Below are 27451 nucleotides of genomic sequence, written 5' to 3' on the forward strand. Positions count from 1 at the left end.
CTTTATGAAAACCCAAGTTCAAATATAATATCCTGGAAAAGGGAGTTTCCGAGCGACAAGTTTGCAATTTCCTTCCTCAGGCAAAAGGGGGTTGGAGAAAAGAATTAAAGAGACGTCATCCGTCAACGTCGGTAGGAAATTCCATGTTTACATGTCAACAAGTCAAGTGTTTGTTAATGTAAATTATCCGCCTTGATTCGTCAGTTTACTTTTGTAGTATGCCCAGCGCCAGAGGTGTCCTGTTTAATCCCCAGGTGACGGATATTACTAGAATAATACGACACAACTCTAGAATTCACGTCAATTCAACCGATTGTCGGCCCCATTGTGATTTAACTAACATTGTGTCTAGAACTTGGAAGCAGATAGAATAAGAATGTAAACAGTCTCGAATATATTTAAAGCTTTAATGGAACACACAGTAAGGTTCAAGTGCTACGAAATGTGCAACAAACAAAATCAAGCCCAAGAAAAATGAATCTTAGAAATATATTATATACAAACAAATCAATTCGAACGAATATAGCGTATGGACATGGGGGCGCCTAAAATGGCATCAACTGTCTCTACTAAAGAAATATTAAAATAAAAATCAGAACACATGTTAATATTTTTGAAATATACTTGGGTATTTAAAATGTGCACTTATGGCTGTTTACCGTTTACGTTGAGTGCACATTACTAGCGAACCCAAATGTTTGAAACGAAACCGAAATGTCAAAGCAACTAAAATCACACATTGAATCGGAAAAGCTCTTTTAAAAATGTCCTTAAACGTTTAATGATGAACCTAAACATACCATTGACGGCCGTGTCAACCAATATGCTATATTGCGGCTTATTTAAAATGTATTTTACATAGGCGTGCTCAAGTACAGACAAGCAAGCGGCAAAGTTAACGATATTAACGCAGTCTGGCGCGAACTTTTGGCTGCTAAACAATCGTTTTGTTCGAGAATCGGGCACGCGCTCACCGCTAATTGGCGGAACAATCGGGCGGCTTGAAAATGCATTATGACGTCACAGATGCAACGCACTTCTCCGATTAAAAGTTGCTTCTGTTTCCTGAGTACGGCGGTTGGGGGGTAAGTTAGGCGGCAATTAGTGGGTAAGGGTGTAGTATTTTAAGCCCAGAGCGGCGGCTAGCAGTGTTCATCTATTTCGTTCGGAACTACTTTTTTGTTAATGGAACATACAGGATTTTTTAAAGCTGGCAACACTGTTAATATAGACGTTTGGGTGTTACATTTTGATAACTGAGAAACGGGGTAGGGGTTATATTGTTGGGATTAGTGTGGTCTATAAATCTTCTTATCATGTATTACAATGTTGGGGATCATTGGATATTCTGTAAAGACGGGAAGAGCTTCGCGATGCGCAAACAAAGTATTTTATTTCAATATGAGCTATACAAAAAGTTTTCTTTTTTAATGGGTTTAATGCATTAAAAACGACATATCTATTTGAGAATTTTATTATTAAAATTATTTAATGGGGTGAAACAAATTTGTTTTTTATTTGTTTTTTTTGTTATTATTTTAAGTTATGTTTGATGTAGCAGTTTGGAGTAAGATGGGGTTTCTTATCTTTATTGTCACAGTTGAAAGTAAACAAAGAATTTTACAGAATAATATCACCGTATCCGACTATAAAAGTGCGTTGTTAATTGTTAAAACACGATTAGGAAATATAGTATATTAGTATGTGCTATCATCTTACCCCACAGTACTATAATTTCATAATACATTCTGTTCGTCATTTCTCTAATTCTAGATTCTCATCTCATTGTGTTTATGACGTAAACAAAAGGAATTCTTTATCTTATTGTCACCCAACAATGATGTTTGTGTAGTTCAACCAACCAAGAACATCAGGAAACTACATTTTTCTCCCGTGTTGCGACGTCATAATACAAACACAATGACAGGTGTGATGTCAGAATTAATGAAGAAATAATTTCAACTCATTGAAACGTCATAACTAAATTTCTACAATTCTAGAATACGCAACAATCCCCTTACAATAGTTGTAGAATCAACATAATAATTAATTTTCTAGTATTGAACAATCACTTATTTACGTCACAATAGTCTATTGTGATGAAAAATTGGTTTCATTGTCCTATTTGTTGCGTACGATTGAGGGTGGCGCCAATTGTGATTCAATTTCGATCGGAATGAAATTCGAAACAAAATTAATTTCTGTCGCGAATCTGCACACAAAGTTGTTTTTGTGTGGCTATAGGATTTTAGTTTCATCCTATTAAATTAAAACGCCTACAACACCCGGTATTCCCAGGCGGTCACCCATCCAAGTACTAACCGGGCCCGACGTTGCTTAACTTCCCAGATCGGACGAGATGGGGTGTTCTCAACGTGGTATGGTCGTAGGCGATAGTACGTCGCGAAACAGCGGTTATAATGGCGATGCGCTGTGACGTGATAGGTAAAAAGCTATACATCTTAAATAGTAATTTCTCCATCTATTTTCAAAGTGAAACGATGCTCTTAATTTGTACGGAACAATACGAAGACTATATATATATAGGCCTATAATGGTGTGGGGGAAAATGGGACACCATTTTCATTTTACTTCTTGATCGATTTGATAAAAAACATTTACACAATTATAAAACCGTATGCACGTTGTTTGCGTTCTGGATAAATAGCAAAACGCCTACAACACCCGGTATTCCCAGGCGGTCACCCATCCAAGTACTAACCGGGCCCGACGTTGCTTAACTTCCCAGATCGGACGAGATGGGGTGTTCTCAACGTGGTATGGTCGTAGGCGGTAGTACGTCGCGAAACAGCGGTTATAATGGCGATACGCTGTGACATCATAATTACTGTTAGTTTAACCTCTCTATCGCCGCGCAGTGAACAATTTATTACCCTACCGTACACGATGCGACTAAATGAACGACTGATATTTCGAAACCATTGAAAGCGATTGGCCTGTCTTCATAATCCTAGCTACAACGACAACAACAATAAAGGCAGCAGGAGTAATGTTCAAATTCTATCCTAAATCCCAGAACCCATGTCGTTTCACCGTGCAGGGTGACACTCACGCATCGTAAAGCCATTGATTAAGACAAAGGAAGCCCATGAACGGTTTTATTTATGGTTGTTACTGTTTAATAAGTTAAAACGTTCGTCAAACACGTCTGGAATTAACAAATTGACAGAGGTTTCAAAGCATTAAAAAGGTTAAGAACTCTACTTTAGTATATGCTTTATGGTTTGTGCTATTAGGTAATGAACCAACTCTGGTATAAACCCAGGTCCGATAACGTGTCTTGCAGTATAGGGCCTCGCCCATATTGTTTAGAATAAGTCTATAACCAGCATTAAAAATGCTGTAATGTATCAAGCGTATTACTTGGACATGTACAATGTTTATTAAGTGAAATATTATGTCATTGTTTGAAATGTTTTTGGTTACGAGACTAGCCACAGATACAGTTAAAATGTTTAAATTTATCGTGTATGACTTCTGCATATGTATTGCTATACTTAAAAACAAGAGACGCTCAAGATTTTAAACAAAACCAGACAAGGGATTTTAGTTTAATCCTATTAAATAATTTAAAGCAAAACGCCTACAACACCCGGTATTCCCAGGCGGTCACCCATCCAAGTACTAACCGGGCCCGACGTTGCTTAACTTCCCAGATCGGACGAGATGGGGTGTTCTCAACGTGGTATGGTCGTAGGCGATAGTACGCCGCCAAACAGCGCTTATAAAGAGGGCGCAATGACAGGACCAGCTTGCAACATTAATTGCGATTAAAATCAAACTTTTAATTGTCGGTGAACAATTAGTAATTATCCCACAGTGACATAAGAATGTGTGACGTAAGAAAGAGCATTTTACAACAGCACTAATATGGCGGTAATATCATTGTGTCAAAATACATAAATAGTAACCGACCATTACCGAAACAATGGCTTTAAATAATCAGTCACCCCAAATCTGAACACTTAATTATAAAGACAAAAAGGAAAGAAGTTCAAAGGGATAATTTAAAACAAGAAATCTATTTTATATAACCCGTAAGCAGGCTCAAGGTGTATAAGAAACAGAACACATCACGTTTTATTGGGACTGCTGCCATTGCCCCGCTACCGCAAGATAATTAGGTATAGTAGGGTGGGGTAAGACGGGACACCTTAATAACATAATATTTAAGTATCCTGATCGTGTTTTAAACATTTAACAGTGGTATATGGGAGTCGTGAGGATGAGGTTTTATATTTCTTTGAGTGTTCTTTGTTTACTACCAAATGGGACGAGAAAATACAACAAAAAGTGTCCCATTTTCCCTAACCCTACTATATCATTAAATACCTTAAGCACTAGCATAGCTTAATTTTAAAGGGGTAGAGACGATCTCCTTTATACTACATAATACACAAGAATAACACAAAAGTTTTTTTCTACTTTTATTAATTTATTTTACGACGTGTCAGCAACATTTGAGCAATGGAGAAAATACACAATCGTTGTTAATCCGCACATAATGCAGACATTGTAATGTATTCTACAATTAATCTATTTACGTCACAATCGTATCTAATACATCACAATAGCCACTAATTCAATTAAGCTCTGAAAGCTGGGCGAGAATTTATAATCCGTTTATTGTTTTGCAGCAATCCACAATTTGCGCAATAACGCTTTCGACACTTTTACGCGAGTCTCATGTGCAATACAATTGAGATCTATGATGTCATAATTCCTTTTGTTACGTGACAGGGTGTTAATCTAGATTACCACGTCATTATTAGCAATATGTTACGTAACAATAAACGAAGTCGTCTCGCTTTATTTGAAGTGACAAGAGTCATTATGACGTTTGAGAGCGGGTTTAGCAACCCGTTTTTTTGATACTTTTCTCAAGTATAGCTTACCCTTTGCATGTTTTTAATGGCTACCGTTTTGATGCTAATTTCCTTCTTTTTGTGGTTTTAATTAATTTACTTTCTCATGCTGTTATATTACTAGAGATAAATTTATTCATGTTTACGAGTATGGGAAATTTTAGAAGTGCGCGGTGCCCACTAGAGTGTAGTAGTGAGCCGTATAGTTTAGGAAGTTCAAAATTTCTAGACACCGCATCTAAACACATATTGTAACAGTATATAACGACAAAATAAAGCCTTACAAATGATACATTTCACACATTAAACGACATTATCAATAAATCTGAAAAAACATTTATTTTAAGGCGACCTTATGCTGGCTACAACCATGGCCTACTAAAGATATCTTTAGTAGGCCACGCTACAACCTATGTCGGTATAGGAAACAATTTTCCGAAGGCGGTGTTTGATTATGGCTCTTTAGTTATTTCATTTACAACCCAAGGGATAAGCAGATGCAATATCATCTTCTTTATTTCGCGGTTATGGCTCGAACAAAGTCGTAAAAAGATTAAAACTAATCCTGAGTGATTAAAAGATTTTTGCCGGATGGCATTTACGAAATGAACAAGCCATAAACGGTCGTAAAACTTCAATAATTGGATGCTAGGTGCAATTTTGGTTGGTGACTTTACAATTATAAGTTATGACTAATGCCATTAACCCTCTGCTCATAAAAATTATAACCGAAGATTGATTATTTCATTTTGAGGTCAATCTAAAATTGCCCGTACCTTGTGCAACCTGTTACCATTATCTTGTGAATAAATGGTGTTAAAATGAATAATGCAGGTTCAAGTGTATATATAACTTTATGTCTAAGACGTCCGCAGTGTTTGTGTAATGAATTACCAAGACTGACATCAGTTTAACCAAGATCGGAAATGTTTTAAGCTGATAGATGTTTTGCAGTGACAGCTACGAATACACAGTGGACATTACCAAGCGAAGATAATGCATTATTTCACAGCTGACACCTCTTATCTCGAACATGTAAACTGGTAAAGCCGTTTGATATCGAAAAAAAGTCTCCAAAGACGCGCTCCAAGGAAAAAGGTTCCGTAACTTAAAACCTTCTTCGCCAAAGCGTCGAAGTATTTACTTAACCGAATGCAAATACCTGTCCGTGCAGTTTGGAAGGCTATAATTCAGGAAAATATGCTTGACTTTACCCTTGTGATAGTTAGCGTGCAATGCATATAATAGACCGAAGTACAGCGGTTGCAGGGTATGAATAAGTTTCGGTTTTAAGTGCTCAGCCCTATTTGTTCTTTACCCCGAACAAAGCTTTAGCAGGTTTAGGTAGTCCTTTCAGAGTTGCGTTGTAGCAGTCTTTGACTTTGTTTACTACAAATTCAACAGGTGTTAAAAAGTTAAATCAAGTAATTTCTCGTTACTTAATAGCATAGGCGCTTCATCAGGGTTTTAACGTCAGGTAGTCTAAGTTAGTTTGTTACTTATGAATGTTTTTAAACGATATAATGTAATATAACCATAAACCTGACATTAGTATTTTATATCTGTAGGTGTACACGTGTGTTTTATAGATTAACTACAGAGAACGTTCGGATACAAAGACATGAACAGGTAAGGATACGAGTACAAAAAAGTTTCTGTTTGAATTTATTGCTGAAACCATCGCTTATGAATATGAACCGTTCAACGGTTAAACCGATGTGGTTTTAATGTGAAACACATTGGTCCAGTGTGGTATATTAAGTAGGGCGCGGTATAGTGTAATAAGGATAGTGCGTGTTTAAATACACTGAACCGCACATTCTTACACGTATACCAACCTGGCGCAGCTTAATCAATTCTGCGCCAGTTCACAGCCACATTTATGTTCTGGTTACAAGTATTGCGACCATTATAAATTTACCATCCACGTGATCAGCACAGCTCAACATAGGTAATATACGCGCATGATGTATGAAGTAAACAATCCCACGGTATATTTACCGCTGTATGTATTTTACGTTGTGGTGTGTACAATTTACTCTTCTTGTGGTTCGACATATAGGTCAATGCCTCAACTGAGGTAAACTTACAAGTTTTTAAACAAGGTTTAAAAACGCCAGGTTAAAATAAAAAACAAATCAGTCTAGCGGTTAAACCAGAAATATATTTGTTCAAACAATGTGGTATGGTATATCAATATGCATGTACAACCGTTTATAGACACATTGTGTTAATACTAACACTTCACTGACACAGCTTAAATAAACCAGACGAGACGTTTGTTTGGCTCGGTTAAATTTAATAAGCTATAAAATTTGCTCTGCTACCGGGTGTTAACATTATTAGGTCAATAGAACACTTATGGTAAAGCGTTACAAAATAAAACCGTCACAACGTAAAAATAACGATAGTACAATTCAGTCCATCGCGTATAAGAGAAGAAGCTAAATGACATAATACTGCTGTAACCGTAATGTTACTGTGATGTAAAGGTACGAAAACAGGTTTAGATTGAATGACAATAGCTAATCTAAAGTTGCACCAGCAGCAACGACGCTAAGTAGTCACCGCGGTGAGATTCGAACCAAGATATTTCGATATGGTATAATTTTCGAGCGTTTAGATATTATCACTATTAAAGTGTAAACAATTCCCCCTTCAGCCCAAGTTATGGCTGGAGTTTTACTTCGATAAACAGATTAGCCGACAAGTTTAGTAAGTTAGAAACCGCCTTGATTGATCGATGATAAAGTTTCCAAAACTTCGATACATTGTAATTTTCGCCTGTTTAGATATTATCGCTGGTAGTATGTAGCATATTGTATGTGAGACCGAAACCTATTTTCCTCCATGTAAGTTGCAAATGTTGCACGTTCACTTGCCGAGGGTAACCTTGCTTATAAACATTGGTTTTCAGATAAAATCTTAAATTTTCAATTCTCACGACGCGTAAATTGATTAGGAAGCTTCCGCCGTGCCTTTGCGGTGACCTTAATTTTATGCTGTTTTTTTTAAAAAAAACGACCTTGTGCAATGTGTGTAAAATGCAATGCGTGTAAAACTAACCCAACAACGCAAAACTTAAATTTAGGGCCAAGGATAAAATATCAAACACGTACCTGATAAAAACCCCTAAAAGCCGCAAGAACCGGACATTTTATCGAATACAGCAATTATTGTTTGTGTGTGGGGTGATTTAGCGATATAGACTTCAAATTGTTAAATAAATAGCGGTATTGTTGACAGGTAATTAGAGTAATTATAACGTTAGAAATGGGGTGCTAAAACAATTATTTAACAATTGTATTTTTTACATTTCAGAAACGTTCGAATTGAATTGTCTACGTCACAAGAGGATTGGAAAGTAGTTCGAGAATGCTACGTTCAATCTTTCCATCGATACCCGCTGTATAAGTACATGATTCCCGATGATAATAAGAGAAACGCCTTCCTTCGCGCTTATCTCGACGCTAACTATGACGTCACAGTAGGAAGTGGCGAAGGGATTCTACTCGTGATGAGAATTTGTGAAAACGAAAACAATAACAGCAACAGTAGGATCGGCGGAGGAGTCGTGTTCGTTCCTCCGTCACGTGACGGTCACGGTTGGGCGATTACAGACGACGAGCCTTACTGGGAAGCTTACGAGAAACATGGACTCGCAAAAATCAGCGCAGAAGGATTCGAGAGAGTCAAAAGGTAAATGCAAGGTCTCGCGCTTATAATACCAGCATAAAGAGCGAGTCTACCTCGTCCGACCACCCGTCAACCGCTTGTATATTGGCCAAAATATTTAAACAACTTTCCCTTGCAACACGAAATTATCTCATGCCCAGAGGTGCTTACAAAACCCCGCAAATATATTGCCAGGAATGAATCATAGGAGATCACGTGTTACAGAGTTAAACTGTCCATCCCCGTTACCTAGCTCAATACACGAAGCGAAATAGTTAAACAAAGCTTTAGATGGCGAAGGAAACTCTTAAAAGCTTTCCCTGTATTTATTTACATGGCTTCAACTTTGAATGGGGCCTCTTGGTCGATAAAAAGACCTCGCTGTTGCGTAAACTCGATAAGGAGTGGCTCAGTCGCAAACAGCAGCTTTATAAAGTTGTTTTAGGTTGAACTTATTGACTTGGTCGGTTATATGCGAGACATGTCTTATTTTGATGGATTGACAGGTTCCGGATTTTAATTCGTCAACACGACGTATATAACTGCAATATAAACTGGAATAAATAAATACCTTTCACCTATACCGTAGCAACGACAGCAGTTATAACACGGGTATTCCATTTCATCAACAGCATGCGTGCCCGCTTAGTATAGTTACCAATTATACGAGAAAAACCCAACAAAACAAGTCATTTTTATCGTTGATATATTACAACGTCTAATAGGGTGGGATAACAATGGCCTTATCTGTATTTGGAATAACTTGATAAAATTCGCTGTAGGCGTCATGCGGTCATGCCTGCTTTCGAATGAATGCCAATGACGTAGTCGCGTAAGAATCCCCTAAACAATATATACAAGTACGTGACGTTGGCCCATCTATGCTAGTTTAAAGCAACACAAATGAAAATTCCCGGAGGCCAGGTCCTTTGTCAGTGCTTATTAATACGACGAATATCCAATAATTAAGGGTTCGGGTTTTTCCATTTTGAAACACGGCGGCGGAACTTAGCGGTTTAATGTTATTTTTAGATAAAAGCATGAGGTCCCTTTATACATAATCTTTGGAAGGGTGAAAAAGTTACGCCTCAATACAACCAATACAGATTTACTTCATCGATATTTAGACTTTAAAAATATTTAAAATTAACTATTTTTTCCAGATACGAAGCGTGGGAAAATAACAACATTTGCCGGAAGTTATCCGGAAGTCGAATCCCAATGTGGAACGGACTCTTCTGCGCGATGCTACCTGAACATACATCCAGAGGTCTAGGAAGCAGCCTATATAAGGAAGCGATTAAAATTATGGCCGAGTACTGGCTGAAAAAGTCGATTCAACAAAAGAAAGAAACGCAAGACACCGGCAATGGATTCTTTTCAAGGTTATTTAGTGGGAACGGTTCTAATTATTTGCACTATTTCACACTGCTTAATCATAGAAAACTACCAACTGCCCAAGCGGTGAGCATAAAGTCAGCTGAGCCGGAGAGGTGCACAAAAAGTCCACAAAATAAATCAACATTACATAAAAGCATGAAAGAAATGATGGGTAACCCGACAGCCCCAGTCGTAATAGCGATCAGCCACAGCGAAAAAGCTGCCCACTTCCATGAAGCCAACGGTTTCCACCCCATTACAAGACTCCCATACTTCGACCCTGTAGAAGAAACTCCCCCATTCTACACCCACGTTCTTGTATTGGACCCTTTCAGAACTGGGAAAGTGAACATTTGCAAAGAAGCCCTAGCTACATCAAAACCAGCGAAAATTCCAAACCCAATTCCAGCAAACCAGTTTTTAAACTGCAAAGCAGTCTCTTAGTTTAAACCAAAACTTATCTTTATTACCTCACACTGCTCTATTGTGATTGTACATATTGCACTTTTACGTCACACGCAAATTGTACTTAACCAAAACATTTTTACTTTTAGTACGGATCAGAGTTTTTAGTTGTGTATGTTACATTTTTACAATAGAGTCGCGTAGAAATAAATTAAAGCTTAATAAAAACATCTGTTTGTCATTATTGCCACCAGACGTTATTCTGCCATGTTAGAAACCATTTAGTACGAGCAGAACAGAGTAGGCTTTTCAAAAAGAAAACAAACCTACAAAATAATATACTCCGCTTAGTTTCCGCACAGTCACGGCCACGTACAAAGCAAACCACTGTTCCTATGGTTCGCTAATGTAACAGGTGTTCGTAAGAAGACTTATAAAATATCCGGAACTTATTTGAAACAAGTTTAAAACGTGCATGGGGTTTTAAAGTAAATGTCAGAGCTGGGTATTCAAGGTTAAATTCTTGGTATGCAACTGAAGAGCGCTTATGTGGTGTCAAAACATTCGCGCTATAGTTCCAAAGTACTTCGTTAAAACCATGCCATCTTAGAAGCGAGGTTGAGGCCTCATCTTACGGGTCGTTTAAATGCTGATCACACAGCAAGGCAATTGTGTGTTGTGTCGCTTTGGTTTAACGGTTATAAAGCAAGAAATGGGCTAATATGGTTGCTACATGTTAAATCGCACTTTTCTATACATTTACTCTAGCGTGTTTACAATCTAAAAAAATATATTACTGTGGGGTAAGATGGACAACATCATCACAAAATATCCCAGGTGTCCTAATCGTGTTTTTAACAATCAACATGGCTCTTTTCGAGTCGTGGGGACACAGTTATACAATTCTGTAAATATTCTTTATTTATTACCAAATGCGACGATAAAAGATTTTAAAAACTTGGATCATTTTACCCCAATCTTTTATATACTATAAAACATAAAATACAGACCATATTGATATAGAACAGCAAACGGGGCAGTTCTCAGGTTTATCGTTTACTGGACATGACCAAGCCCGGTGTCAACATAATCATTTGGGCAAGTTAGATGTAAACACACTAGCCACACCAATATTTAAATAAGCTTCTTATCATAACAAAGGGTCGCGCCGTTGGGGGTTATACTGGAGCCCACAAGGGAACAAACAAATACGGTCCGTGGGCGCTGTCTGCACGCAACGTTTCTCAAGAAGAGAATCTGGAATTTTGAGTGACGTTGCTATTGCGTGATGTTGCGGAAGAACGAAAACAACAATTTAAATAAGATGGATGGGTCTACATTGTAATAAAAATTCCTTCCTTCCTGTAATAAAAATTCCCCCTTCCATAATAACTATTAAAATCATTTTTTTAACATGGGTCTTTTAATACATTAGATTAGATCATGTGCCAGCTTGGGCATAAACTCTGTAACGAATGACTTCGCTGTTAAACCTTACCCATTCAAGACAAAAAACTCAAGTCAATGGAGTTGTACACCGCAATATGTTGTAATATAATTTTACAAAACATTCGAAATGCAAGTGGTGTTTTGATTCGGGAATACGAGTTCTATTATGACACAGCAGCGAAACAGCGTAGTCAGAAACCGTTGTTAAACCAATCGAACTTTCGATCTGTCATTCAAAACTTTGACTCAATAATCGGCGGGGAAATTTCCTAAGTATATCAACCTTGGGAAATTTTCTTATTTTAAAGTTAACGGTTAAAATCATATTTGATGGAGATGTTTACTTATCGTTAAGTAAGCACAGGGAACTTATTCAGTAGCGACGATCAAGAACTTTTCAAAGACAACGATTACATTATCAAATAAAGCTATTATATATTTTATGAATCAATACTTTACTCGGAAAGCTTATTTGAATACTGTATATTAGCAATATTGTTACAAACACTTCAAAGGGCCTTTGTATAATATGTATATACGAGCCTACGAGGATGATTGTATTGTATATAAGGTCGCAGAACGTTTTACTTTGATAATCAAGATTTACAACTAAAATACTACGGCGGCTATAGATGGTACAGTATAAAGGTGAAGATTGTTAAGTTATGATCACTTTTTTCCGAGCCACACTTTTAAAATCAACTACGCCACGATAAGAATTGCGACGAACAAACTGATTGTGAAAAGTCGATTTTGATGTGTTATTTATTTTCAAGTAGAAAACGTTTTTATGCCTGTTGCCACCCATCTTGAAAAGCTATTTACTGTTAATTCTGAATCATCGGTTTAAAATTTCTCCCCTTATCGCCTGTTAACTAAGCTTTTGAAAGTGCACGCAAGTCCAAGTCACCCATGACAAAACAAACCATAGAATGGTATCAAATGCACTGGGAGGCTATTCAACTTTATGAATAAATTGAATTAAGGTGAATTTTGTGGTATAATTGTCACCAAGATATATAAAACGTCAGTTATAATACAACTTGGTAAGTTTTAATTGTACGGTATATAATCTTACGATTAATTTATGAAGAACAATGGCGGTACAGTTAAATTTTAGGAGAATTTAAAACTAAGACTCGATATGACATATCATGAGCGAAAATATGAACGGAAAAAATTTAAAGGAACAGTTTACGAGGTCACGAAAAGCTTTTCAGTTGTACTTTTATAAATTTTGGAATTTGCAAAGCCTGTCGACATGCCTTTAAGGACATTAGTTGTCGAACCGGTTATTGCACTAATCAATATGAGACGAAACACTTCAGTTTTGCCACTAAATTCACAGAAAGTTAGATTTACTGGAAACCACATAATGCCTATCTCACGCAAAGCAAGACTTAAAATAGATTCAAGTAGAAAAACGAGTTACTTGAGTTATTTACCCACGGCGGTGATATTCCGGTCAACCATATCAACAAATACGCACAAAGTTTTACCCCAAGCTAATTTCTCGCTATGGGATTTTCCCTCTTTTACCATTCACCCTTTCGAGGTTAAATATGCGATCCCATCTCCTTTGCACGCTATGTTTTTTGTTATACAATCAACCATATGAGGAAATCTTAAGTTTGTAAATATTTGTGGATTTCAGTTTGTTTTGATAAAACTGTTTATTTTTTTATTCTTTCCTTTGTGGGGTTTCAATACCAAGTTCGGACTTTTGTTTGGTTTAAGAGTCAACATTTGGATAAGTATAGTCACATTAGTAATTTAGCAATATTCTTTATATCTATAAATATATTATGAAGTATACACTAAAGGGCTTCTTTTAATATGGCAACTTTTTGCGATAACTTTTAGCATGAAAGCTACAAATTAAACTAAAGCTACCGTAAAAATACGTGGAAGGCATTAGTAGCATTAGGTACAAGGGTTTTTTCGCTCTTTAATATTTAATGACTCATTACTATATAATACACCTGCCCCAATGCGGAAGTGTGACAACCGGCCCGACACCTATGGTTCTTAAAAGCGTGTAGGTTATGCAAATTCCAAAACATACAAAAGTACAACTAATTAATTCTCTGCAACCACATAAGTTGTTCCTTTATAAATTCGGCGTTGTTGTTTGCTCATGACATGCAATATTTACTCAGGATTTCAATTTTTGCTAAAATTTTAATAGATTTAGACAAATGTGGATAAAAAGATCGAAACACTTTCCGATATCGGGTAGTTACGGCCAATAAATACTTGTGAATTGTCCGCTGTCTACCTACAAACACTTAGGCACCACCAATCAGTATAAGTTGTCAAATAATTTATCATTTTTAACAAGACCCTATCCGTTAAAGCGACCACTTACCGCTAAATTGGTAAAATCAAAGCGTTTGGGTCATTTTAGGGTGAAAGAGATAAGGGATTAGCCAAATTAAGTTAGTTATGTCTCTGCGTTTGTTTTTGTTTAGTGTACAGACAGTCAGTCTGGTCTTCCCGCCTGTTTGCGTTAAAGAAAATTTGAAAACCAACTCCTTTGTGACGCGACAGTCACAATTGTGCGGCGACAATTGAATTGCCAAGATACTAGATAATGTTACTGTCAGGAGTTCAGAAATTTCAAAGGGGTTTGAAACGTTTAAAATACGTCGATCTAACGTCGTAGACTTTTGTACAATTGTGTTTGCCATTATAACGTGGAGAAATCTTCAAAATGTCAAAATTTGTAGTGTTTAATTATGACAAAACGCCTACAACACCCGGTATTCCCAGGCGGTCACCCATCCAAGTACTAACCGGGCCCGACGTTGCTTAACTTCCCAGATCGGACGAGATGGGGTGTTCTCAACGTGGTATGGTCGTAGGCGATAGTACGTCGCGAAACAGCGGTTATAATCGCGATGCACTGTGACGTCATAATTATAGCCAACTAAGATACACGGTACTGCTTAAAACTGCATTACCATTAAAATGTATCAGTTATCAGTTAGTATGATCATTAAAACATTTTAAAATCTTGCGATGGAACAGCGCTTTTAACGGAAGTTCGTTGGACGAAGCATTTAGTTAATATAGAAAGCGATATTGATCCATTTTGTTGAATATGATACCTTAATAACAAACATTTAAAACGTTTTGGACAAAAGCAAAACGCCTACAACACCCGGTATTCCCAGGCGGTCACCCATCCAAGTACTAACCGGGCCCGACGTTGCTTAACTTCCCAGATCGGACGAGATGGGGTGTTCTCAACGTGGTATGGTCGTAGGCGACAGTACGTTGCGTAACGGCGCCTATAACAGCGGCCCTTAAATTGAATTCTTTTTTAATAAATAAGAGTATTACCTTTAGCCGAGATCCGACATCAAACTGATCTATTTCAAATACGATCGTTTACTAATTTTAAACAAATTATTTAAATTGGTCTGTTCATGTTTAAACCAAATATGTTAAAACGTTTTCTTATTAGTTTCACTTTGAAATAAAGCTGTATCCTATGTAATAATATCAAATGTACCCCAAAGAGGAACGGATAAGCTAAAAGAAGGCGCGTTATTAAATTGTGTCGAAAACAACCCTAATTTAAGGGTAACTGACGTCACAAAGGCACGATTCTAAAGCCAAAGCAGATAGGTCAACTATTTAACAAGTTTATATTTAACCAACAAACTTATTTTGGTTTCACTACAATATAAATAGCAGGCTGTGACAATATTTAGCTGCATAAGGCCATAAATAGATTCACTACCTATGTTTGCCGCATAATATTAAGCAGCGCACGTTTTATGTGCCGGGATACGTGACAATTAATCTGTGATGTCACAGAAGCGTGACAATGGCTACAAGATAAATAATTCGAAAACATAAATTGTAAAATCAACACGTAGGCTATGCAAATTCCGAAATAGTTAGGAAAATACGAAATTTGAATTCAATTAATAAGGACATTTCGTGAAGTTGAAATTAGGGAAATGAACCATAACGAATATTTTATATTCAAACGACACAACTTATTCAAACATTATATTAAAAACTTTAGCTAGCTATTACGACACGGCCGATTATTATGGCACAAAAAAGATGCAATTGTTTCGTCACAAACTTAACCAGAATGGTTTAAAAACCATGTATTTAAACACAAACCACAAACGCAGTTCAAACCGTGTTATTTCCGCCGGTGTAATATACAATAAAGACACCATGTTTTATAAGGAGAATTGCCGACTTTGAGTAATTAAATACTTATACTTGCTGCTAATGGTTAACTTAATATATTTTCTTGATACCGTTATCATAATATTTTCATATTTCCTAATAATTTTGTATTTTCCAATAAACTGTTATTTCAAGTAAATATTTTTTATATAACCAAATGGAATGGTAAAAGGTAAAACAGAACGTAAACATGGACCATCTTACCCCAACCTAATAAAAATGAACACTTGGACCATCTTACCCCAACCTAATAAAAATGAACACTTGGACCATCTTACCCCAACCTAATAAAAATGAACACTTGGACCATCTTACCCCAACCTATATAGAATATAGGTAACCGTCTTATCCATACAACATGTGCAAAATAATTTATTTTTTTACCGCCGGTGACGAAGCAAAAGATACCGCATTAACTTTTAGAATGTATCCTATATATGTTCGGAATGTATGATCATAAATGTTAACATGAATTCATCCATGTTCGAGCATTATATACGTCACAATGATTATTATTAGCGAACAGCGTGGTGCTGTGACGAAACAAACGACTTTAGTTGCAAACAAAGACGAAGTACGGAGAGAACTTGGTGAAAAAGTTACAAATTTAGACAATCAACACCTCCGGAATATGCAGCGAAATGTCAAACGTGTCAGCTGTAGTGCTACGAAAGTTACGAACAGTCACCGCATGTTTTTATGATAAATCATACGCGATAAGTGTGTATTAATAGTAACGTGGGTTGCGTTACCTTTAAGCCCGAGCGTCACTTTCTGCAAATTTGCTTGGGTTAGGTCCAAAAACAAGTTTGCTTTTTATATAAGAGAATGATTTGTACGTAAAAATGACGCACAATCGCGCGATGTTAGAACAATGGAATTCTAGAAGGATGATTGTTTTGGTTGTCCACCTCTAAACGTGACGTAATACCGCGATTTGCAGCGTTTGGGTCGCGCGTATGTTTCCAAAACTGCTCGTTTTAAACAGAAGAAGTGCGTATGGGGATTACTGTACCAAACACGGGGTTATAAAGCACTTGTGTAGAAACCAGGGATTACCGACCATGGACATACATAGTGATGGGCCATAAACAAGCGAGCACTTGGCAACAGGTTAAAGAGACCTCGTTCTAGTTTTATGACGCGGTTACATAACTTCACCGCGGTTAATTGTTACGTAATTATGACGTAACAGACCACCGTTTTTTTTAGGTAAACAAAATCACTTGCTTTTGCCAGTAACTTTGAATGAGGTACTTCATTTAAATCGCAAACGTTTTGAAAATCCATTATATTCCACATACGGGAGACGTTATTGTCGAGGGCCTAGGATTTAGGCCAGATTTTGCCCATTAACTGAAAACAAAGGCCGCTTTTACGTCTAAGCGACCAGCGTGACCAGTTCATTAAATAGAATTTGCATTTAACAAAAATACACAACCCGCATTTAACGTTTACTTTTCACCTGTTAAATGGGACGTTTACAAAATCTACTTTGGAGGAACTTGCACACATCATAACACTTATGGTGACGTAACAGAAGCGATAAAATAATTATAACATTAAGAAAATTTTAACCCGAACGAACCCACTAATTATAAACAAAACAAGCGTATAGTGACCACACTTGACCGTAAAGTTCCCATATGACGTCATAGTGCTCTATGTTACGTAACTGTGCCGTATTGCTTATGTAACAAATAGTTTGACAATTACTGTTTAATGTTCCCATAATGTTTTATAAGCACAATGGAATGTGCGTAATAATTACCCTTTGTTGCTGTTCTAAAACGTTTGTGTAAAGAACGTAAAACAATGGCAACACACGTGGCTTAGTTATGTAACAAGCTATTAAAGTCAACCGTGAACCCTCCATCTTAACAAATCTTGCTAAATCTTTTTAAGTATTTTTTTAAATCTACACAACGAGTTTTCGATGATTAATTGAAATTCACAAATTACAAAAATTATCTTTTGTTTTTTAAGTATAAGATTTAGATCATCGTATACGCATTTCTAGTAGATTCTTCATTAACTGAGAATTAATGAGCTGAATTTAATGAATGAAAAAAAAACAAAACGGTTATGAATTTCATGACAAAGGGCTGATTACGAATAGGTGCTCCATTTTCGCACTATTTTAACTGGAAGTTTAGAGACTTCAAATTGTAAGCAGCGTAAGGCCTTGGGATTTAGGGAAATTATCCCATTACTATGGGTTAATGTTCTCCAAACTCTATTATATAGTACAGTGGGGGGTGGAGATTTTCATTCTATTTTCTCTGCCCATTTAGTAGTAAACAAAGAACATTTAAAGAATTATAAAATCATATCCTCACGACTTCTATAGACCGTTATTGTTAATTGTTTAAAACACGATCGGGATATTTGGATATTATGTGATAAACCCACTGTACTATATCTTTACCTTCAAGATTACTACACCTGGGCGTTTAATTTTATAACATGACGCAACTAGAGGTCATAGTTGGCCCTTTATCATAAGGTATGTTTATACAAAACCAATGGAGAGCGTACAAACGATAGATCGTTATATATCTTTACTTCCAAGATTAATAAAGTTGGGCGTATAATTTATACACGACGCAACTATAAAGATGGGGAGGGCCCAAAACTGACTATAGTGTGGTCATCGGTCAAGAACGAACACGTGTGCTGTAAGTATAAGGTTGTAAACATTATAGAGACCTACAGAGTGGTGTTGGTCGTTCGAGGGATTAGGAGGCTTACATTACTGATTAGAAATGCCCGGTTTTTGACGTTTACGTTCAAATTTGGAGTAGTTAACTTGTAAATAGCTTGCAGACTTGACTTCTCGCTTTGAACCTGACTTTGAGAGCCTTGAAAGCCGTTTAAGATTAAGTTAAAACAAAATTACTGAAGAAGACGTGGAATTTAACTTATAGAAAATTAGGTAATTTAGAAAACATAACTAAATTGTCAGTGGTCAGAATATGTGCAACAAGGGTATAGCCTGATGAAGCAGAATGTTTCATCATTTTAAAACTTAGCGTGAGGCCTATTTAATATTAAGGAGGTAATGTGCCAATAGGTTAATTTAATAAAGCCCATAAACGCATTATAGAGCATACGGGTTTATGCTAGGCAAATTATGCTGGCATATAAGGCTTAATTAAAGTGGTAATACGTCAATCAAATACTAAGCTACCCCTTAACGACATTGAAGCAATAATACAAACATTGTAAATGTCAGGAACCAAACAATTACAAAACTAGCTATTTTTTGTTTTGGTCCCATTTTCGTTTTTTTATTTTTTTTATTTCAGTACACCAAGTGTGCTTACTAATGCAATGCTAAAAGACGAAGTGTTCAGATTCGCATATTTGTCGGATATACTGACAATGCATGAAATTTGGAATTACATGGCATGTTTCCGTTACGTGACAATTGCTATTGTTCTTAATTCTCGAATATACAGACAGTAGTTTGTTTATGACGTAATAAGCACGAAAGTGTATTCGGTAACCCAAATATTCTAGACTGAAAAAGTAAAAATGGATAAATTGGTTTGTTTTGGTATTTTGGTCAATTAGTGATGCTGAGTTAACGATCTTTAAGTTTGCTTATTGCTAGGTTTAAGAAAACAAACAAAATCTTAACTTTTGTGGGCGTGCGTAGCATATTTGTTAGTTTGCATGAAATTGCAATAAGTTGTCGTGGTTGCGTAACTTTCTGAGCAATTAACAAAAGCTGCCGGGCGAGTTTTGAAGCTTATTGCTCAAAGGAAAGTCAAGGCCAACAGGCCGTAACGTCTTTAAGTTGTGCGTGCCTTGAAAATTGATTGTCTTTGTCTGACCGGTCGGTCCAACCGGTTGTATATAACTGGTAGCAGAGTTTTGCTGTGCATAATATTGCATGATATCGTCGATGGGTTTAGCTTTAGGTATAAGTTTGTACATGGGGATGGAGATGAGAGGATATTTATGAGGCAGATATGAAATTTATCTCGAAAAATATCAGAAAATTGTTCGTAAAATGATACAATCGTTAGAAATATAGGTTTATTAGAAACATATGTGCCAGAGAATCAGCGTAACCATCTATAATGATAAAATCATAATTGCATCGTGTGTTCCATAATATTTTAGCTACAGCTCTCCTAAGCACATATGTTTATGTTGATATCATGTGAAGTTACCATTTTAACAAATTTTCTTAGAATTCGGAAGGAATAGTTATAGCTTAAATATTAAGCACAAGCAACACACGGTATCGTTTTCACCCATTTTCGTACAGAAAGGTAAAATATTTCTGGGTATTTTTACCCAAAAATAAACTTAGTTTGAATCGACTTTTTGACCTTTATCAGAATTCATTCAACCTTTTTTTACCTCGGATATGACGTAATAAACAACATGAATCAGCATTGTTATAGATAATCGTGGGTTTTGTCATTCGCACTACTTCTACAAAATTTTGAAAAAGTTACGGAAAAAACAACTTTTATACATATCTAAAAAAAATATATTTTGGAAACTTTTATGTCTGGTTTTTATATTGTTTTTTTTTTACAAAATTATAATGCCCAAAGTTACGAACATGTACATACCATGTTGAATACCTCTGGTGTAACCTATATTGCTTCTAACTTCCATGCGTATATATGGAAATATATTAAACATTTGCTGGGAAGTGCAAATACGTCAATATATTCTAGGAACGAATACTAATATCATGTGAGATCAATTGTACATGATGTGCCAGCATGTATCCACGCATAGTAGTCGTGTCTATCGTGTCTGTTTAAGGTGTGAAAGCCAAAATATTTCTTACCAAGTATGGTAGATGATTATGATACGGAAAGTTGAAATTATTTTTAATGCAAGGGGAAGTTGGTGCATACGCTCGATCCCACCTCACAGGTCACATTGAATGAAGCGGGGCACGTATTATCACATGCGCGATCCTCTGTGACGTCACACTGCGTCTTCGATTGACCTAAACAAGCACAGTAGCAGCGTAAAAGCGTGCTGCATTGTGACGTAACAAAACTGCTTCGCGGTCTCATTATATATAATTAAACTGCCTTTTTTTGTGGTCGCTCCGCGGGGCAATTGTATATAAAGGATAAACGAGGCACACAACTTCATTCATTTGACCGCAAACAGAAAGTTAAAAACTACAAAAAATAAGAATATAAATCAGAATGTTTTTATATCTGAATAACGAATTTTAATGTTTTATTATTTTGCAGAAATTTCAAGAATTTTAAAAATATTTTTAAATTATTTAACTGAAATTTGAATTATTATCTCACAAGACTTCTAACACGTCACGATGAACAGGTTTGTGCTTTGACTGTTACGTAATAATATTTCTTGTTACTTATTTGTTATAACAATATTCATTTTTTATAGAAACGTTCGAATTGAATTGTCTACGTCACAAGAGGATTGGAAAGTAGTTCGAGAATGCTACGTTCAATCTTTCCATCGATACCCGTTGTATAAGTACATGATTCCCGATGATAATAAGAGGGACGCCTTCCTTCGCGCTTATCTCGACGCTAACTATGACGTCACAGTCGCCACTGGCCAAGGCATTCTATTGGCTGTCAAACTTTCACAAACGGATTTAAACAACAACAATAACAACAACAGTAACCCACTTAAATGCAACGAAAGCGAATGCTCTACAAACTGCAGCAACAACGATGCTACAAGTAACAATAACACAACAAACAAGAACATCAGAACAACAATCATTGGAGGGGTCGTGTTCGTTCCTCCGTCACGTGACGGTCACGGTTGGGCGATTACAGACGACGAGCCTTACTGGGAAGCTTACGAGAAACATGGACTCGCTAAAATCAGCGCAGAAGGATTTGAGAGAGTCAAAAGGTAAGAAGAGTTTAAAATTATTAACTTAAAATACGGAAATATTGTAAACGATGCCTATTTATGTTTATTATCAATTTTTATTGACGTTTATTATTTTTCTTCAGATACGAGGCGTGGGAAAATGAAAACATTTGCCGGAAGTTATCCGGAAGTCGAATCCCGATGTGGAACGGACTCTTCTGCGCGATCTCACCCGAGTACTCGTCCAAAGGACTCGGGAGCGCTGTTTATAAAGAAGCGATTCGAATCATGGCTCAATACTGGGTGAAGCAACAGAAAGAATCGCGAGCTCAGCTTTCTAGAACGAGACCTCAGAGTGAGCGGTTGGTCAGAAACGATTCGCAATTGCTTGAACCAGCGAAAGAAAACAAGGGAGTTGTAGGAAAACTATTGAGAAGTTTTTCCCTGAAAGAAATCCACCGCTATGCTCTCCTCAGTCACAGAGCGTTACCACAAGCAGCGTTCATGCAGAAGCCGAGGTCGATACAGCAGCAACATTCGTCTACAGTCGCAACCAAACCCACCGAAGACCAAACCAAACCTAACGATGCCATCCGCGCCAGAGACATTGTTGGCAACCCTTCAGCGCCCCTAGTGGTCGCCGTCAGTCACAGCGACAGAGCCGCGCGCTTCCACGAGGCAAACGGATTTCACCCAATCGCACGAACCCCCTACCATGACAAAGTCGAAGGATTTTCACCTTTTTACACCCACGTTCTAGTACTCGACCCGTTTAGAACTGGAAGAGTGGATGAAATAACAGTGGCAATGAACGAAGAAAGCACGGACCTTTTGGCACAGCAATTGGCCGAATACGTTATGGTACAATGTTGATTATGAACGTCACAATACGTGAAACAATCATCACTGTGTACATTGTTATAAACAATCAGGAAAAATGTGCCATAATGCATAAAACGAATCAAACAATTTTTAGGTTTCACGCTTTTACTATGCTATTGTACCGCCTTTTTATGCAAGCTGTTTGATAAACACTCAAACGGCTAAAGTTGTTGTTTCACGTTTTCGCCTTAGTCACAATAAATACTTTGTTTTACTATACAAGAATGTTTGTTGGTATTTCACAGAATTTTATACAAGACTGGTGTTGGTATTTTAAACACTCTTCGTATTATTAGTAGTTGTTCAGGTAAAAGTAAACTGTTTACAATGTAACAACAAAATATGAGGTAATGCGCTAGCTAACAATTCATAACTTATTAGTTTAACATTACTATGGCATCAGTGACCACAACATTAGGCTTGAGCTTATATAGGTGAGTACAAAGGGAAATAAAATTCACTCGAATTCTTTTGAAACAGATAGCATAACAGCTCAAATGCATCCTCTTGTGGGCTAATATTATTGCAATTAAAGCCACGAGGTGGCGCTACAGAATGATAAGCGAAAATAAAGATATGGCAAAAATAAAAACAAAGTTTGATCTAATTTTGTCAGAACTGCTATCAGTAGTTTGATGCATATTTCGCAGCATGTGTGACGGAACAGTTCTCATTGTATTCTTATCTGTGATATCATAATGGGTGACAGATTCAGTAGAGTTAAACAGCTTTGTATAAAGTGAAGTTGATTGTGATGTAGTTTCCTCAGTGTTGCCATTTCCACTTGCAGTGTTGCCAGATCCTTCTGGTGAATTCCAACCAAGTGATGATGTTTGGGGAACATTGTTTGTAGTCGCCTCCTGTGCATCACTGCTAGCTGAAAATCGGCTGGTTGTTGTTTCAGGTTGTGATTGAAAATCTGCTGACCCTTCAGCATTAGTTGCAATAGTTTGAGTTGATTCTGTAAATAGGCTGTTATTTTCAACTTGAACAGAAGTAGTAGGCATATGTAAGCCTCTTGGGACCTCAGAGTAATCTTCAGTGCTTTGTGCAGTTGAATTAGTATTTTCATTCGAGGTAGATGAGATATTTGAAACAGTTGTTGGTGTAATACTCGTTTCTGAGGTTAAATCACCTGTTGTCTGCTGGCTTTGAAAATCTTCAGAGCTAGTAAGTACAGCATTACTCATTGTTGTATCAGGTGTAGTGGTTAATGTTTCACCTGTAGTGGGTGATACAGAAGAAATAACAAGTTGTTCTGTTGACCCATCAAAGGTTTCATGTGTAATTGAATTAGTATTGGAAACAGATTCCGTAGTAGTTTCTTCGCCAGCAGAAATAGTGGAGGTTTCATTCGTAAATTGTGATTCCATTGTTGAAGTTTCTTTGTCATTTGATCGTGATGTGATGAAAGTTGTTTGTTCTGTATTTAGTAAAGATGTTACTGCAGTGGATTGGTCAATTGTTGATTGTGTCAATGTAGTAACTTCTGGTAATGCACTTAAACGTTCATAGGTTGATGTAGCTTCTTCATTGCCAACTACTGTAGTTAAAGTCGGTGAAAAGCCATCTTCAGAAGTCAAGATAAATGTGTTTAGTGCAGTAGTAGTTGGATTTGAGATGTCTTGAATTTCTTGATCAGTTGTATAAGAATCAGATGTTTCTGTTTGCATTGGTGATGTTGCAGTTTCTGTAAAGATATTGTTTGGAGTTATGGAAGTCTCTGGATGGGTTGCACCAAGCTGAGCATCTCTTGAAGTGGACACATCAGGGATCTCTTGAAGATGTTTGGAAGATACCATCGCCTGGATAGGCTGGGATGATGTCGCTTGGGATATTGTTGGAAACATATTGGTTGATTGAGTTGTTGTTTCAATGTTGCTGGTTCTGATTGAAGCTGATCCTAGCAAGCTGTTGAAAGCTGTTGAATCAATTGTTAATGTATTCATGTTTCTGTTGACTGCAGTTGATGGAACGTTTTCACTTGCAGCCGCTTCACTCTCATATTGACCATTTATTATCATTGCAGTTGTTGAATCTTGGAGTGGACTTTCTTTTGTTGTTAATACAGTTAAAATGACAGGTATTGAAAAGGCAGACGAAGAACTAACTGTATTATTAAGAATATGATTCGGGACAGTGGAAGAGAATGTTACTGTTGAAATATTGGTTGTTGCTGGCACTGATTGATAGCTTGTAGATGATGTTGTTGCTGGAAATGATTCAGCTGGACTTATAATATTATTTGTTGGCTGATAGCTAGAAGGAGACACAGTCATTGTTGTTGTTTGAATTGATTCAGATAAATTTGTAGATTCTGTTGTAGATTCAAAGCTTGATACTTTTGTTGTTCCTGTAGTATTTGATTGAGGAAGATTTGAAGATTGTGTTGTTATCTTATAGGTTGCACCTAAAGGAGATTCTGTTGTTTGTTCATAGTTTGTAGATGCTTCTGTTGTTGCATTGGATCTAGTTAGGTGTGTAGTTATTGTTGTTGGTTCAGAATTCGTAGAAGTTAGATTTGTAGATCCAGTTGTTAGCTGGTCAGCTGTCAGAAAATATGTCTCTGGTGCTGTTACTGCTGTTGTTGTTGTTGTTGTTGTCGTTGTTGCTGTGTAAGATGCAGTTAGATTTGCAGATACTGTAGTTTGTTCTAAGGTTGTAGAGAATGAAGTTGTCCTTTCTAGTAACGGTATAAAGAAAATGTAAAACAAATATTTAAAAGAACGTTGAAAGTAAAGACAGCTACTCATGCAGTTAGAAAGATAAAAGAACAACTTCCAATTAAAGAACAAAAGAAAACTCGTTCTGTACAACTCTTAAGACATGCACAAGAACAACAAAGCAACATAATAAATGCTATTAAGTTAAAGCTTTCAGCTACAACAGCTAAACACCCTACACTAGTTACTAACAAGCAACAAACTCAAAGCAAATTCATATTTTAAAATATAAATTACTTGATCATGCAGATTAATTACATTATATAGCCATGCTACATACTATAGAAGCACAAAACTTGTTACTTTTATACTGTGTGGGCTATAGAACTTCTATCTAACCAAGTATCACTAGTTATTCGAGTATTAGTATATTTGTCAATATGTGCAAGCCAATCATTCTAAAATAGATGAGAATATCATGCTTACTAAGACAACTTTCTGTACAAAACTAAATACTAAGAGCTCTAATAACTTAGTTTAACAACAGCGCATTTTTAATCTGTCTTCACTGCAGTAGACATACACAATATAATATACACTACACTATATATGGGTATACACTTGACATGCTTTGAAATTCGAGATATACATAAACATGTGTTAAATACCAAACAGCGATGGTTAGTAAGTAAATAATATGATAACATCAAAGGTATGAGCAAGCTCAAGCATATCAGGCAAAGCTATCGCGCTATATTAGCCTGGCGTTTATAATGCAGCATCAAAGGTTTTGTATTAGCACATTCATTTGCCTCGCAGAGCTATTGATTACTTTATCTCATGCAAGCTATTTATCATCCCTACCCCACCCTACCATGCCCCTATCCACTCCCCAGCATGCGCAACACACTCACCACTAGATGGAGCTACAGAGTTTCCACTATCACTTAAAATATTCATCTTGTTGCAAAAGTCTGAAATAAACGAATAATAAATACATGTTTGAATACTAAAAACAATGAAATAAACTGATTCCTCTTTTTTAGGGATACTTAGACGCATCTTTTTATAAAAAAGCCAACTAATTAGTTATAACGTGTAATTTTACTGATTAATGCAAGAATGAAAATTCCAGGGTCAGCGAATTCCAAGATTGCGTAGGCAGCGTAGCTGTGGTATTTTTTACTCCTACTTTTCTACTTTTTTTTCATTTTTATTTTAATTTTTTGGGTGTTAACTTATTTTTTGTTCGTTTATGTTTCAGGGAGTTATTTCACTTATGTGGTATGTTAAGTTTAATTTTTATAGTTAGTTTAATTAATCCAATAAACCTAACCCACCTTCATCACAAAAGACATAACAAGTCTTTGTCTTCTCCTTGTATAAACATCCATTAAGGGGCTGCCATGAACAAGACCTTGATATTGAGATTAAACTTTCTCCTGTGCCTGTAGTAAAATCATAGATACATTTGATGTGAAAACATTTGTAGTGAAGATATAAAAGTAGAGATTTGGTAAAGTTAGTAACATTATTTAAAATGTATTGTTTTAAAATTGGTATTAATATTGTTATCATGCAAAAATTATACTTTGTATATATTATATATATAGTAAAAGTTAGAGTATTTTTTTCTAATTAAAATAAATCAAAATAAAAGTTTTTGTTCCAATTAAATGATTTAGGCAAGACTTTAATGGTAAAACACTACAGAGAAAAGAGTATTAATTCTGTATGTGAGAACTGAGATCAGTATCAATTGCTTACCTAATGTTGTGTTGGTTATGACAGCTTGACAGATCTCACCAACCAAGCATTCTTCTGTGTTTGTCATGTTTGCAGGTGATTGACAGTTTGAATTATCCCTGATGTCAGATGATAAGTAGAAACACGAATAACAGCTGATTCCTTTTTCTGTAAAACAAAGTGCACATTGATCATCATATTAAGAAATATATGGGTTATTTACAAAACTTTAGCAATGTAGATTGCATAGAGTAGCATATCTAAATCCCTTTTTGTCTTCTGGCCTAAGATTAATCATTACTTTTG

At 36.4% G+C, this 27451-nt stretch overlaps 4 protein-coding genes and 5 non-coding genes across 11 annotated transcripts in view; 2 read left to right on the forward strand and 7 right to left on the reverse strand.

The window, feature by feature from the left end:
- Positions 1–2273: 2273 nt before the first annotated feature.
- Positions 2274–2392, reverse strand: LOC113475072. The gene has a single exon (XR_003396812.1). It is a non-coding gene; the product is annotated as a 5S ribosomal RNA (ribosomal RNA).
- Positions 2393–2673: 281 nt separating this feature from the next.
- Positions 2674–2792, reverse strand: LOC113475073. The gene has a single exon (XR_003396813.1). It is a non-coding gene; the product is annotated as a 5S ribosomal RNA (ribosomal RNA).
- Positions 2793–3601: 809 nt separating this feature from the next.
- On the reverse strand, positions 3602–3720 carry LOC113475074. The gene has a single exon (XR_003396814.1). It is a non-coding gene; the product is annotated as a 5S ribosomal RNA (ribosomal RNA).
- Positions 3721–5965: 2245 nt separating this feature from the next.
- Positions 5966–10569, forward strand: LOC100182683. Of its 2 annotated transcripts, XM_002127077.3 has the most exons (5): positions 5966–5984; positions 6455–6515; positions 8208–8585; positions 9725–9946; positions 10004–10396. In XM_002127077.3, exons 2-5 carry the CDS (start codon positions 6508–6510, stop codon positions 10383–10385), a joined length of 990 nt encoding a protein of 329 aa, XP_002127113.1. In that variant the 5' UTR covers positions 5966–5984; positions 6455–6507; the 3' UTR covers positions 10386–10396. The 2 variants fall into 2 exon arrangements, with proteins under 2 accessions (XP_002127113.1, XP_026694290.1); XM_026838489.1 differs by lacking the exon at positions 5966–5984 and having other exon boundaries at positions 6449–6515; positions 9725–10569.
- Positions 10570–14542: 3973 nt separating this feature from the next.
- LOC113475075 lies at positions 14543–14661 on the reverse strand. Its single transcript, XR_003396815.1, has one exon. It is a non-coding gene; the product is annotated as a 5S ribosomal RNA (ribosomal RNA).
- Positions 14662–14946: 285 nt separating this feature from the next.
- LOC113475066 lies at positions 14947–15065 on the reverse strand. The gene has a single exon (XR_003396806.1). It is a non-coding gene; the product is annotated as a 5S ribosomal RNA (ribosomal RNA).
- Positions 15066–21226: 6161 nt separating this feature from the next.
- On the forward strand, positions 21227–22953 carry LOC100185053. The gene is made up of 3 exons (XM_002126971.4): positions 21227–21338; positions 21411–21893; positions 21998–22953. Exons 1-3 carry the CDS (start codon positions 21331–21333, stop codon positions 22725–22727), a joined length of 1221 nt encoding a protein of 406 aa, XP_002127007.1. The 5' UTR covers positions 21227–21330; the 3' UTR covers positions 22728–22953.
- Positions 22954–22969: 16 nt separating this feature from the next.
- Positions 22970–27407, reverse strand: LOC113474054 (location of vulva defective 1-like). Of its 2 annotated transcripts, XM_026838482.1 has the most exons (5): positions 27167–27407; positions 26740–26847; positions 26314–26373; positions 23872–25419; positions 22970–23697 (listed from the first exon to the last, which is right to left on the reverse strand). In XM_026838482.1, exons 1-5 carry the CDS (start codon positions 27231–27233, stop codon positions 23285–23287), a joined length of 2196 nt encoding a protein of 731 aa, XP_026694283.1. In that variant the 5' UTR covers positions 27234–27407; the 3' UTR covers positions 22970–23284. The 2 variants fall into 2 exon arrangements, with proteins under 2 accessions (XP_026694283.1, XP_026694282.1); XM_026838481.1 differs by having other exon boundaries at positions 22970–25419; positions 27167–27406.
- Positions 27365–27451, reverse strand: part of LOC100183490 (urokinase plasminogen activator surface receptor-like) — a 4621-nt gene continuing 4534 nt past the window's right edge. The window contains exon 11 of the mRNA XM_026838511.1: positions 27365–27429. Coding sequence (XP_026694312.1) covers positions 27365–27429 — 65 coding nt within the window. The remainder of the gene's footprint in view (positions 27430–27451) is intronic.

This window comes from Ciona intestinalis, unplaced genomic scaffold (genome assembly GCF_000224145.3).
Source record: "Ciona intestinalis unplaced genomic scaffold, KH HT000094.2, whole genome shotgun sequence".
NCBI lineage: Eukaryota > Metazoa > Chordata > Ascidiacea > Phlebobranchia > Cionidae > Ciona > Ciona intestinalis.